A 14,528-nucleotide genomic window follows, 5' to 3' on the forward strand; every position below is an offset into this window, starting at 1 on the left:
GTAAATGAGCCTGGCTTTAGTCTTGGTTCTGTCTTAATTCTGTGTCAGCATGCATTAGTCTCTATCAGCCAGCACTGAAGAGTAAGTAGTGCATTCATATCACCAGCAGCAGGGGAGAGGGAAAAGTTTCGAGAAATGGCGACATGCCAGGGTACAGCATTGCGAAATGAGTAGCTAAACTGTATTTACCCCGCTCTCTCAGGTTGACTGCAATCCAGTATAAAATGATGGAAAACAAACAAAGAGAGCAGACATAAGCAAATGGAGAAAGACTGAATTTCAGAAAGAAATAAGAAGAGTCATTGAACTTTTAGTGAGAGGATGGACATGCAGTTACAGATGTAAACAGACGTGTTTTATGGAATGTAAGACTTCTGGTTTGTGTTTAGATGCAATCCATAACAATGAAATTAAAGCTGGACCACATACTATGCAACACACATACATCAGTTGTGAGTATAGGGTCATCCTACAAAATCAGTAGTTAAACAAGGTGTTAGTATTATTTCCAGTGCAGTGGTTTCAGTCATGTTCTGTATCATACTTAATGTCTGTTGCCTTTTATATCATATCTGATGTGGTCAAACTCACCAAGCCTTTCAAGAATATATTTCACCCCAAAATCAAAAGTAAAACATCAGAAATTAAACGTTATATAAAGTTGTATAAAAATGTACTCATTTGTGTAAAATACTTTCTCATTAAAATAAAGCTCACATTAAAAGACTTTAATTTATAATATTATTAATATAGGAAGTTCCAGTGTGTCTAATTTAAGTTTAATCAAATTTAGATGGGATGATTCTCATTACTGTGTTATAATAAGAAGCATAATCAGAAATATAGCTGCAAGGAGTGTTTACCAGGGTTCAAGTGCTTTAAGTGCATTTAAGCACATTAAAAAAATAGCATATTATTTGGGATGCCTGTAATCACATAAATCAATGCTTTAAAAAGCATTTTTGACAAATATTGACATAGAAATATATATTTTTTTTAACATTTATGACTGTTTTAGCACCAGCTGTGGTCTAATCTGTGGTCCGATCTCCCTAAAAACTTTGCAGACTTGTTTGACAGAATCACCTGTCGCATGTGCTCAACGGGGTTTTGTGAAGTTTTGAGTTTTCATTTAGACTTTATAGGCTTTTGGGTATATTTAGACAAGGCCTTTTTCTAAATGACCCTGTTATAGCTTCCCAAAGGGTAAATCATTTTTTTTTAAAGTAATTATTGATCTAGAGAGTCCAGAAAATTTTCAGATTGAGTGAAAAACCTAGGACTAGTTCGCAAAAGTAGGTATTTTAGATCTTCTCAAATGGTTTTAGTAAAAGTGGCCCCACTGCTTTTGAACGTTTTGTTGTCCTTTTGTGAGTCAAAAGTTCAACTTTTTTTTGATAACTATTGATATTCACTTTCCAGAGAATCTTCCTGCACTGGTTTGGTACCAATCGGGCGAAAAAACCTACGACTAGTTTGCGAAAGTAGGTTTTTTCAAAAATGGCTAAATACCCGAAAATTTCGCCCAAACGATTTTGTACTTTTGATCACTATGGCGCCCCTGTCAGGCCAATTTGGGCAAGCCTTTGTGACAATGTAGAAAGTACTACCATCCCTTCAAGTTTTAAGTCACTACAATTTAGTTTGGTCTACCCGATTAGTTTTACATCGAAGATTACAGGTTACAGATTACAAGTATGTCCCAATGCAATATATATATATATTTTTTATTATTATTTATTAATTTTTTTTTTCTAATTTTGGGGTGAATCGGCAAACTGAAAGCTTATATCCACGTCAGCCCTGTCAGAAATTCATTTAGCAAAATTATTATGTATTATTTTTTGGGGGTAAATCAAGCAAACCAAACCATGAAGAAAAAAAATCCTAAAACATTTACTTCAGCCCTGTCAGAAAACTATGGAGTTAGAATTGTTGCTTAATTCCAAATAAATACATTATGATCCACAAATAAATGTAAAGCGATTGACAAAAACCAAGCATATTCACAAAATAAATAAAATGAGATCCACAAATAAATCTTACAGTTCCACAAACATGAATTATATTCACAAGTAAAAAAAAATTGAATTGCAAATAAAAAACATACTCACGAATATTTTTTTTATTCAACACACACAACTTTGCCCGGCATTTATATGTGAATCGCGTACTGTGCATTGTAGATCGCTGCGCGTATTTGTGAATTTTAAAACATTTCAAGCGTCAAGACTCAAACTAATCCACAAATGGATGGACTCCACCCACCTTCTACTTAAGCCAATCAGATACCGGCCACGTGGGGCTGACCAATCGTTGCACGTTCTTGCTCCAACCAATCACGTTTTTTACGTGACGTACATTTAACTCGTGGGAACGCGATATTATGTTATATGATATACGCATTTACAGTATCATTTCCATATAGAACGTTAAAAGATCAAAATTAAGGGGGGAAACGAATATAAACAAAAATATAAAAATATATACATATTAATAGGCTAATAATAATAGCAATAATTATAATAATGATGACGATAATAATAATACAAATACGGAAAAAAGACGCAGTTAATAGAAGGAATGTCATGTAGGCCTATTTTACTGTGTGACGATAAATGATTTCCAAACGAAGCTACATGAATAATTCACTCTACACTGAAACACTATATTTGTCTATTAATTAGACTAAATAAAATACAATATATATTAAATTCAACCTTTGAACTGCAAAGAACCTACATTCAAAACATTAAGTAAAGAGATACGAATATGACTGATAAAATATAATACATATAATACATATAATATATAACATATGTAACATATGAGGTTCCCACGAATTAATATCTTGTGGCCACGACATAATATCATGTTCTCACGAGTTTAAATGTCGTGGCCACGACAAACATAAGTGACCTTACGGTCACCGTAAAAACGTGATTGGTTGGAGCGAGAACGTGCAACGATTGGTCAGCCCCACGTGGCCGGTATCTGATTGGCTTAAGTAGAAGGTCGGTGGAGTCCATCCATTTGTGGATTAGTTTGAGTCTTGACGCTTGAAATGTTTCAAAATTCACAAATACGCGCAGCGATCTACAAATGCACAGAGAGCAATCCACATATAAATGCCGGGCATTTAGTTGTGTTTGTTGAATAAAAAAATATTTGTGAGTATGTTTTTTATTTGCAATTCAAATTTTTTTACTTGTGAATATAATTCATGTTTGTGGAACTCTAAGATTTATTTGTGGATCTCATTTTATTTATTTTGTGAATATGCTTGGTTTTTGTCAATCGCTTTACATTTATTTGTGGATCATAATGTATTTATTTGGAATTAAGCAACAATTCTAACTCCATAGAAAACCCTTCAGCAACAATATTCATATATTCATCTTTAGTGTCCTAATTATTGTATTGCTTTGTCTAAAGTTGTGCATAGCATCATCACACCACTGTGGTCCTTCATTTCACCATTGAAGATGAAGTCCTTTAAATACTGGACAATAAAACATTTAATGTTAATGCCATCCCATAGACATCTGGCATTGCAGAAGGAGAATACTGCAACTTCCACTGTTGCAGTGAATCCATGTACACACATTAACACATAAGTTATCAGGGTGCAGCATTTAACAGCTAGCCAAAGGAAGGACCAGAACTGATATCACTGCCAATGCTGTACAGTACTTAAAAGAAGCAGATATAGGCTACTTCACATTTACAGTATACAAACACAAAACTACAGTATAATTGCTGGAAATATAAAGCAGGTGTTGTTATCCAATTAATTAATTACAGACAGAGAAGAATAAAGCTTTTTGGCTTACTTGACCCCTCTTCAGTCACCATTCCAAGACTTTCTGCCTTATTTTGCCTTTCAAATGCATTCAAATCCAGCACACTGCCAGAGATACAAAGTTAAAATTAATAATCATCATAGGGCAAAATGGATTATAAGTGTGAGACTATGTTCACACCCACCTGCAAGACATCATTAGTCCAGATAAACCTTTAAAGAAGCCCGCATCTCGTTTATCCTTCAAATAATCCAGCATTTTCTAAAGAATTATTATAAAGCATTAACACATTTTCTGAGTTCAGCATCCTCTGAGAGACAAAATTATCATCTGATTCTGCCCAGTCAACTTCCTTACCTGCTGGACAAGAACATTGCCTCCATTTAGGATAGAAATGCCCAGTTTAAGGGTGCCAGTGACCATAGGACCAAGTCGGCCTGCGATCAAACAAACACTGATTTAGGAAATCCAATGAATACTTTAGTGAGAGCAATGGGGGTCAGAAACAGAGATGTGTACCTTTACTGGCGCTGATCATCTGTAGCACCATCTCAGCAGCCCCTCGTGCATGAAGTCTGGCCTGCTGGTACAGAATCTTCTGCTTCTCCATTTCTTTTTCCTGTGAGAGATGACGAAAGTGTTGAAATGTACTTTGTACTGTCTATTAACCCAGTGTTTACAAAACAAATGTGCAAAGAAAGTCAAACACCCTTTACAAAAAAGGGTAAAACAACAATGTTGAACAATTTTGAAGTTGGAGGAGAATATAAGATGGGATTTTTTGCCTTCCCTGCCTTTTTGAACTGAAGTACACAGACAAGGAACTAACAATGCGTGCATCGCAGAGCTGGTGCATAAAAGTACATAAATTTGTATTTGTTCAAATAATGACAGATCGTTTCACTAGATAAGACCCTTATTCATTGGCTGGCTTCATGTAGAGCCCCTTGAAGCTACAATTTGAACTTTCAACCCATTGGTCACCATTGAAGTCCACTATATGGAGTAAAATCCTGGAATGATTTCCTCAAAAACCTTAAAGGGTTACTTCACCCCAAAATGAAAATTTTGTGATTAATCACAATGTCATTCCAAACCCGTAAAAGCTTTGTTCGTATATTTTAGATGAAAGAATACAAACAAAGTTGTTCTCTATCAGCTGCGTCAACGTATCTGTGTCGTATGGTGATACAGTGACGCGGAGGAGACAAATAATTGAATAAAGTTATTTTTGTTTTCTTTGCATACAAAAAGCATTCTCGTAGCTTCGCAAAATTATGATTGAACCACTGATGGACTATTTTGGCAACGTCTTTTATACTTCTCTGGGTCTTGACAGTGTTATTTACTTGGCAGTCAATGGGACAGTTACAAACCTTCTGGTTTTCATCCAAAATATCTTAAATTGTGTTCCGAAGATGAACGAAGTTTTAACGGGTTTGGAACCACATGGGGGTAAGTGCTTAATGACAAAATTTCATTTTGGGGTGGAGTAACCCTTTAACTTCTTTTTGATTGAAGAGAGAAAGACATAAACTTCTTTTGGATGACATGGGGGTGTTGGAAACTCAGAAGCGAAGACCAGGTGACTCTTGGGTATCTTCAGCAGAGTTCTTTATTGAGAACGTCTAACTAAGGCAGTGATGCATTGTATTTTATATGCATTCAGTGGGCAGTCCTTACAAGTGTTGACCTTACACAGCCTCAGAAGTGATGACTTAGTCAAAACATCTAAGACAATACAGGAAGTCAACCCCCGACTGTGAGTTTCAGCAAACTTACTCCCCAAAGATAACAGTACTCAAACGGTTTAACTTGCACCTGGTCACAAGAACAAAAGACATGTAACAATTCACATCTAGTACTTTCAGCAGAAATATCAGAGACCAGCAGAACCCCTTACTAGAAACTATATTGAATCTAATCAGTAAATAGATGCCACTATGTTCACATTAAATGCCCAATACAATGTAGATCAACTTAGATTTTCATATGATGTTACATCAAGGTGTAGGACCTGTAGATCTAAGACAGATTCTTAAATTTGTAATCCCACAGAGGTAAGTCAATTATCAGGACATTTTTATTCTAGAAATGAACTAATCCTTTAATTAAATACCTCAAACGTTTTTTCTTTTCCCTCCTCTTCTTCCTCTTCTTCCTCATTCTCGGCACAGCTCTGTAAATTAAAATATTGATAAATTGAAACTCTTTAAAGCATTTACAATGTAAATTAAGGATTCATTTGCTTAAAAACAACACTGACCTTTGCCATCATGTCAGCATATGCAATGTAGAGAGGATCCTCTTCCAGGAAACTGGAGGAAAAAAGAGTCAGTTGTTAATCTACAATTGAATAAGTATTTACTTATATATCAAAACATTACCTTCTCTCTGTCAAAGCATTATGACTGAAGTGAAGGATGAGCTGATGAAGAGGGTCTGGCTGAACTTCAGCTTCTTCTTCCTCTTCTTCCTCTACCACAGTCATGGGAGTTTTCTGCAGGAAGAGCCACTCAAGTTATAAAAACAGCATTTCCCACAATCTGTTGATGCCCAGCATTCTTTCTAAACTATCTAAACAACTCTGTTTTGCTATAATCATACTGTAAGTCTAACTTTATAAAAAGTATACTTGCTTTCTATGACAGCTGTTGTTTCAATTTGTTCATAAACCAAATGCTGATGCACTAACACACTCTGACACTGCAATCACCCTTTCACTCAAACCATGCTCATCTACCTTATTACCAGGGCTGGGCTAAATTCAGAATTTAAGAATTGGCTCTCTTCAGGCGTACATTTGAATTCAGTTGGCCATGTCCCATAAGATGATGAATTGGTATTACAAGTAAAGGAAATTACTAAATTGCAATACAAATTCATCAGTGGCCAACACAATAATAAAATATTAACTGAAGATCACTTCTAAGTCTTGTAATCTACTCAAAGAGATTAACTTTAGCAGTCTGGATAATAAAGCATACAATAATATTATCATTATCTATTAAAAAAAACTACTATGAATTGTTTTGATTACTCATTCAATTTAATTAAACTTAAAGCTCTCAGATTTCATCAAAAATTTGTGTTTTGAAGATGAACAAAGGTCTTGCAGGTTTTGGAACAACATGAGGGTGAGTAATTAATAACAGAATTTTCATTTTTGAGTAAACTAACCCTGTCAGTTCAAAGTTAGGAGATAAATTCTAAATTCTAAATAGTGCACAGCCCTAAACATTTATTAACAGTATTACAAATCAAACCATTTCATCATCACATCACACACCAAAAAATATCCTTAAAACACTAAAAGCTGTTCTCCCAACTATGACAATAAACATGAAATTAACACTTTTGACAGTTTATGCAATTTAGTTTCATTCCAGTCATTTTCAGCATTATGACTCCAATAGTTTGCTTCCTGATCTTGCAACAAAAAGCTCTGGATTTAAATTAGACATGCAGTTGTTTTCCACAAAGACACACTTGAATGTAATCACGATCAGTGTCTCTCTGTTCAGGCCCCGTGAAGCCACTTCAAATCCAGTCTTAAACTTAAAAAGAAACTTATGTTAGATGCACTGTTGAATGTCCACTGGGCCTCAGCTGAGAAACACTTGATGGGATGACGTAGTGGCCTGAGCATGGTCACTGGGGCCTGGATGGATGCTCCAGAATTACACAGGATCCAATGACCAGGTCAGGATAAACATGCAAATTCAAATGACAATGGCAATGGCTTTGCAGTGTGTGTTAAGTGTATATACTGTTGCAAATTAACGTTTTTTATTAATAAACATATATTGAATATTACTAAAAGGGTGTCTTCACAAAATTGTAATATTGGAATACCCAATTACCAATGTTTATTATTAATAGTAAGAATAAATCTGTTAAATTATAAATATATTATATAAAAGATTAAATATATTCTAATTAAAGACGCGCAAACTTCAGTTGATAGATGATCTCTACATGAGGTGAACATGCCACCGACTTTCACAACAAAACGAGACTTACGAAAGAAAGACGACACCCAAAGAACAAAGCAGAGCGTCGCGGGGAACGTCCGCTCCTCTTACCACGGCTGTGCTGAAACGGACAGCTTTTCTAGTGAGATGGCAGGAACTGAGGCTCAGCCGAAACTCATGCATGCCTTGGCTGCTGTGCCTCGGTCGGTAGTGTGTCACGTAACCAGCAGAGCTGAACACAGGCCAGGATGAGTACATGAGGCGGGCAGAGACGTGCTCCCGCGCCTTAGCGGGCACGGTGCTGGCCGCAGAGCATTCGGCCGCCGAGAAGGCACCAGCGGGCACACACAGCACACGGGGCAGCACTGATGCCAGCCCGGTACTTACTGCCAGGTCCTGCACTAGCTTCTCCTCAAAGGAGTACTCCTCTGTCTCTATCCAAAGTCTCTGATAGCCACTGAGGAAGAGGTTAATTGAGCGATGCCTGAAGAGTGGGGGGGAGAGGGAGGTTAAGAGGAAGATGAAGGAAGGAGGTGCGAGAGTGTGGTGTGAGAGGAAGATGTACAGTCCATGGCCTCATCTGACTGGTCACCTTAATGAGGAAGTCCATGAAAGCTAGCATTTAAATGTTCACTGTTGAGGTCAAGAACCTTCCACCCACCCTGAAACTTCCCGTCGCTAAGCGAAGAGACCCAGCAGAAACCGAAGGTGACCATTCAGAGTGGTGGCGCTAACTGTATGCTTGTGCTCAGCCCTTAGCTTGGAGAATGGAAAAGGAGGAGGAGGAGGTTAGGATCATGAGTTCTCTTAGTCTCACATTACCGTTAGCATGGAGAACAGACGATCAAAGCTGGAGGTATGGTACACCTTTTCCAGCCAAACGTACCGATAGCCATTCAGGAAGTAATTATTATTTTTGTATCTGAAGTGTGTTATGGAGACAACAGAAAGGGACAGGTTTTAGGAGGAGGTAGAAAGGAGCACTGAAAAACACCAGTTAAAACACTTTGCAGCACAATTAAACAGGATGGCACTAGAGGGAGTACAGAATGCATTCAGATGCATTTGGAAGGAAGGAATATAGCTATCAGGGAACTTTCAGAAGTACCTATCGAGTCAGTATATTTTAAAGCTGAATGCTGTGAATGAATATTGCAAAGCTGTAATTCTAATTTGAAGCTTTCAAGGACATACCTTGGTAAATTGTAGAGTGGTGCCATGCGGAAACAGGCCACCACGGCACGCTTTCTTTGCTTTGACAGCAGCTTTTGAAACACCATCTTCTTGTTCCTCAGCGGCAGCTCAACCTGAGTGTAAAATATATGCAAGTTTGAATTCAAAGAAATGTTTCATATCCTAGTTTCATATCCAAAATGTATAAGTCTACCTGATGCTGGACCACAAAACCAGTCTTAAGTAGCATGGGCATATTTGTAGCAATCGCCAATCAATAATTTTGACCCATACATTGTGTAGGTCAAAATTATCGATTTTTCTTTTATGCCAAAAATCATTAGGATATTAAGTAAAGATCATGTTCCATGAAGATATTTAAAGGTGATTTTCTCAATATTTTTTTGCACCCTCAGGTTCCAGATTTTCAAATAGCTGTATCTCATCCAAACATTGTCCTATCCTAACAAACCATACATAAATGGAAATCTTTTTTATTCAGCTTTCAAAATCTCAGTTTCAAAAAATTGACCCATAAGAATGGTTTTGTGGTCCAGGGTCACAAATGAGATCAAGATACTGTAACAACTTTTGATAATTGGTAATTTTATCCAAATTAGTGGTCAGGTGTCATCTAGTACTGTCAACTAACAATAAATATTTGTTACAGCATTTATTAATCTAGGTTAATCAACATCTAGTACTCTATGTGTTGATTAATTTAAAAAACAACTAATTAATCACATAGTTTATAATTAATCTTGATAAAATAAACACAAAAATTTGTAACTATAACTATATATTCACATTTAATGTGTCATGGTACTCTTGTAAACACGCATCAAAGACTGACACAGAAGAGAAGAAATTATTGAATAAAGTATTTTTTTTTGTTTTCTTTGCACACAAAAAGTATTCCTGTAGCTTGACTATTAAATCACTAATGTCACATGGACTATTTTAATGATGTTCTTATAACCTTTCTGGGCCTTGAACGTATCAGTTGTGTTGCTGTCTATGCAGGCTCAAAATACTCTCAAAAATATCTTAATTTGTGTTCTAAAGATGAATGAGGGTCTTATGGGTTTGGAACGACATAAGGCTGAGTAATTAATGACATAATTTTAATTTTTGAGTGAACTATTCCTTTAACAAACTGAACCTTATTGTGAAGTGTTCACCAATAAATAAGGTTGCTGTCACAGTGTAGGTAGATGAGGAATGACATTACATAGCACAGGTGAATTTCATTTTTATGCCTATTTTACCTGGTCAAGATAATAGACAGCAGCGGAGATGGCCTGAACTCTATTCACATTTTGGTCTGGGTCTGGAGGTCCCTCAGTCTTCACCACAACATCTCTGTAGAGGTTCAGCTGCCACTGCACTGCTGGATCTGCTGACTATGACAGGACAAGAAACACTAATAAGTCAGCATCTAGTCTAGATTTCAGCATCTAATCGTATATGTTAGATTGTGATTTGCTTCTCCAAACCTTCTCCTGAAGATGGAGGTTCTTTCTCAGGTAATCTTTAACCTCATCATCTGTGTCTTTCTGTTAAACACAGAAATTGTTAGAAGTTTGTTCTCAAGATCTCTAAGAAAGCTTAATTAAGAAAACGAGATACACTCACTAGACTATAACGGATCTTAGCAAGGGAAATGAGCTCCTGGTCTCCAGGGGTGCACATGTTCAGACCAATGGGCAACATCTTCTTGTGAGCTGCTACGATAAGGGAAGTCTGGATGGAGTACAACTCTCCTCTTCTCTTTTTTCCTCTTCTCTCTTGGTCCTGACCTCCAGACTGGTTCACAAAGCAATATATCACACATAAAACACATTGCTGAAGCAATGCCTTATGCCTTTTTGATTTAACAAACAATTGTTCCAAGAAAATGTTTTTGGTTTTGAGCTTTTGGGTCCAACAACTTGGCGAAACCACACTTACTTTTGACATCTTCGTCTTGCTGTCTCCAATGAGGAACGCAAGGTTGTTGATTTCATTTTGCACCACAAAATTCTGCTCTTCCCTTTTAAAGTTCTGTGAACAAACAGTAGAACCAACTCTTGAAATCTAAAATTTATTTCAAATTCTTAAAAATATTTCTTGGAGACATACAGAAAACTTACATGAGATTTACACCAAAGAATAAAAATCTCTGACACCATTTTGAAAAGTTCATTTGAATCCGAATCTGGTTGCTTCAGCCATTTGGATCTAGTCAAAAGTCAAATGAACTTATCAACAAAATTGCAATCAATTCAACACTGTAGATTGTAACTTTAGCACAAATTTTAAGCAGCAATAAAATGTTTTAGATGTTTAGCAGCTACCTGTTGTTGTCCACATAGCGAATGAGCATTGGATAGAAGGCGTACAGATCCCTGCAGAGAACAGCAAACTCATCCAAAATCTGCAGTTCAGCTTCCTGAGTGTCTGCCCTGCTTTCAGCCCTCAGCAGCTCCTCCTCAGCCACAACCTTTAATGTCTTCTTCTTCAGTTTCTCCAACGTTGGCAGGAAGTGTGTTTTAAGGAGATCTGGGCTAGCCTTGCTAATGATAGGCTGGGAATATACTACATAGGACAGAGTTTACAGATATTTGAGAAGGCATTGCAATCATCCGGTATCAAAGAATGCTAATCACTACCAGTTCAAGTTCATCCTCACCTGCAAGTCTTTTCATCCATGGGGCGTTTTCAATGCCAAGGTTGTTATTGAGAATCTTGAGGATATTGCCCAGGATTAGGCTAAGATGCTCAGATGTGACAGTTGTGCAGCAGTTGGCATCATCTGGGGAGTTTTCTGGGCCTTTTTCCCACCAGTAAGACAGGTAGTTACACAACATGGGCAGGATGACCTCGATGACCTGTGGCATCTCTGTGTAGCGTGCTCCGGATTCAGAAATTTCACCGATGTCCTTCATCAGGCCGTCCAGATCAGGCATCTCAGGACACATCTCATCCACAGTGTCTGGCATGCTCAAAACTGCAAAATTATTCTCTATATTAGAGCAGCGAATTTAACAAATTATGTTTTTCTTTAGAAAAAGAAATGCCACTGTCACCAGAAGTTCAATCTGCCTATTATGATTGGCTGCAATTGCACCATATTTTCATTATATGGTTTCTCACCAAACACCAAATGATTTTAAATGGCCTCCAATCCTGCCAAATATACTCACTAGCTCGTTCTCTTGGTGTCTTGGTGTTGAAGACAGATTGGGGGTTGTGCATATTTAGGTGGGATTCCAGGAAGGCAACAGGCATGGCTCCAACAAGAGTAGATAAACATTCACCCAGCACTGGAAGCTGTCTGTAAATACCCAATATTGTCGTCTCAGTTTCAAGAAGGAACGGATAGAGAACAAAACAAAAAATTCTCAGAAATTAAGTTTTTGTACTTTTCCACATAGATGTTTTTGCCAGTGCCCAACGAGTAGAGGCTGGTCAGGATGCGGTAGCAGGATAGCTGAATGTCATCCACTAAAATTATATAAGTGCAATTATTTTGAGAAATACAATTATTTTACAAGCAAATATGTGACCCTGGACCACAAAACCTGTCATAAATAGCAGGGGTATGTTTGTAGCAATAGTCAACAATACTTTGTATGGGTCAAAATTATCGATTTTTCTTTTATGCCAAAAATCATTAGAATATTAAGTAAAGATCATGTTCCATTAACATATTTCATAATTTTCTACTGTAAATATATCAAAAGATTCCAGATTCCAGATTTCAAATAGTTGTATGTTGGCCAAATATTGTCAGAAGATGTATAAAGCTCAATTATTAAAAAAATGACCCCTTATGGCTGTTTTTGTGGTCGAGGGTCACATGTGTGACATTGAGTAGGCATGGAAATCCAACTCATAATGATTTTGGTTCCTTACATTAAATATCATTTTAGTACTTTTTAAGAAAATATTTGAAACTAAAAACAGAAAGAAAGAAACGCAACTACCAAATTATGAGAGAATTTGGATACAAATAGATTTACAGTAACTCTTGCAAAAGGTGTGCTTATATATTAATAAATAAAAAAGGTCAGTGATAAATATAAATTCTGGAAGTCCACATAAGAAATTTTTCCGTAATTATGATTTAGCATCTCATTAAATTGGTTCTTTAGTTCTTAATAATGAGCTAACTTTGAGGGAAAAAAAATAATTATGACTTATCTCATAATAATGAGACTTGCTCTTAATAACGACTTAATATCTCATTAGTATGAGATGACAAGGCATTATTATGAGAAAAAGTTTTAATAATTAAAAAGTTTCTAATTTTAATAGAAAACTAACTCTTCATAACATAGTTTCTCATTATTATGTTAAATCACAGTTACATCAAAGTTTCTCATTACGATAAAGTTTCTTATTTTGTGATGTTACGTCATTCTCACAATAAAGTTAACATTATGAGATATTCTAAGAATTGACTGATGAAAACGAACATCATACTGCAGGTCAAAGAACAGCTGACTCACATAGCAGTTCTGCTCCAAACTGGTGCTGGGTGATATGCTGAAAGAGAACCGTCAGGATGGGCAGCAGGGCCACTGAGGTGTAACTGATGATCTGGGTAACGCCCTTCATCTGGGTGCGTGACTGACCCATCTTCCCCAGCTTCAAGTTCTCCAGAGTCTTCTCTAGGTCTTCCGCTGCATTCTCGAAGAACGCCCTGACACCAGCCTTTACCAGCTCTGAGCCAGACTTCATCACAGTCCTATGGGTCATAAGAGATTCAGATCAAGACAACTGAAACAACAACCACCATTGGCTGGTCAATGATTCGAGTCGCACTGAGATTTTACACACTACCTAAAGTCCATTGAGCGTGACAGGATGTGCAAGCAGCTCACCATGTTGGTGGAGTCACTTCCTGAAAGAACAGACAGTCTTAAAGTTGTAGAATGAGGCTCGTCAGGAAAAATGAAAAGCATTTGACTACTCTTGAGATGTCTTACCAAAGAGTGATATTCTATGTCTGACAAGGGCTGCCAGCTTACAGAACAGACTAAGGAAGAATAGTTCAAGTTAGTATGACTGTACATAAAACAATTCTTGCAGCTGAACATTGAGAGAATATGCAAAAAAGAGAACTTTGGTGCCTCCTGAATGAAAGTGCCACTTTATGGATGAGAAGAATAGGGAAGTCTGTACTTCACTGAATTTAGTATATACACTGAAGGAATAGGAATTCTAAAATATCCTGGATGAATATGTGAATCTTTTATTCTAAGATTATACTATTATATGTTGATCGTTAACTAATTAAGTATTATTCTACTTATAGTGCCTTGCCAAAGTATTCATACCCCTTCATTTTTTCCCTGTTTTGTTATGTTGCTGCCTTATGTTAAACTGCTTTAAATTACTTTTTTTATCAATCTACACTCCATACACTATAATGGCAAAGCAAAAACAGGTTATTAACATTTTTGCAAATTTATTAAAAATAAAATGTTTCTATTGCATAAGTATTCATACCCTTATCTGGGACAATTGAAATTTGATGATACCACACTTCGAGTGGAGTTAACCTCTGGCAAATTCAATTGAATGGGCATGA

General features: G+C 36.7%; 1 protein-coding gene across 1 annotated transcript in view; it reads right to left on the minus strand.

Annotated features, from left to right (window-relative positions):
• The window catches only part of ryr3 (ryanodine receptor 3), a 117,172-nt gene that overhangs the window by 19,456 nt on the left and 83,188 nt on the right, over window positions 1-14,528 (minus strand). The window contains exons 62-83 of the mRNA XM_073852754.1: window positions 13,924-13,973; window positions 13,778-13,838; window positions 13,444-13,682; window positions 12,355-12,436; window positions 12,136-12,266; window positions 11,622-11,939; window positions 11,287-11,527; window positions 11,083-11,170; window positions 10,901-10,993; window positions 10,586-10,756; window positions 10,447-10,506; window positions 10,219-10,353; window positions 8,972-9,084; window positions 7,889-8,261; window positions 6,191-6,303; window positions 6,070-6,121; window positions 5,923-5,982; window positions 4,323-4,422; window positions 4,161-4,240; window positions 3,988-4,064; window positions 3,834-3,907; window positions 190-207 (exon numbers count right to left, since the gene is read on the minus strand). Coding sequence (XP_073708855.1) covers window positions 190-207; window positions 3,834-3,907; window positions 3,988-4,064; window positions 4,161-4,240; window positions 4,323-4,422; window positions 5,923-5,982; window positions 6,070-6,121; window positions 6,191-6,303; window positions 7,889-8,261; window positions 8,972-9,084; window positions 10,219-10,353; window positions 10,447-10,506; window positions 10,586-10,756; window positions 10,901-10,993; window positions 11,083-11,170; window positions 11,287-11,527; window positions 11,622-11,939; window positions 12,136-12,266; window positions 12,355-12,436; window positions 13,444-13,682; window positions 13,778-13,838; window positions 13,924-13,973 — 2,729 coding nt within the window. The remainder of the gene's footprint in view (window positions 1-189; window positions 208-3,833; window positions 3,908-3,987; window positions 4,065-4,160; window positions 4,241-4,322; window positions 4,423-5,922; window positions 5,983-6,069; window positions 6,122-6,190; window positions 6,304-7,888; window positions 8,262-8,971; window positions 9,085-10,218; window positions 10,354-10,446; window positions 10,507-10,585; window positions 10,757-10,900; window positions 10,994-11,082; window positions 11,171-11,286; window positions 11,528-11,621; window positions 11,940-12,135; window positions 12,267-12,354; window positions 12,437-13,443; window positions 13,683-13,777; window positions 13,839-13,923; window positions 13,974-14,528) is intronic.

The sequence above is a fragment of the Garra rufa genome, chromosome 13, assembly GCF_049309525.1.
Source record: "Garra rufa chromosome 13, GarRuf1.0, whole genome shotgun sequence".
NCBI lineage: Eukaryota > Metazoa > Chordata > Actinopteri > Cypriniformes > Cyprinidae > Garra > Garra rufa.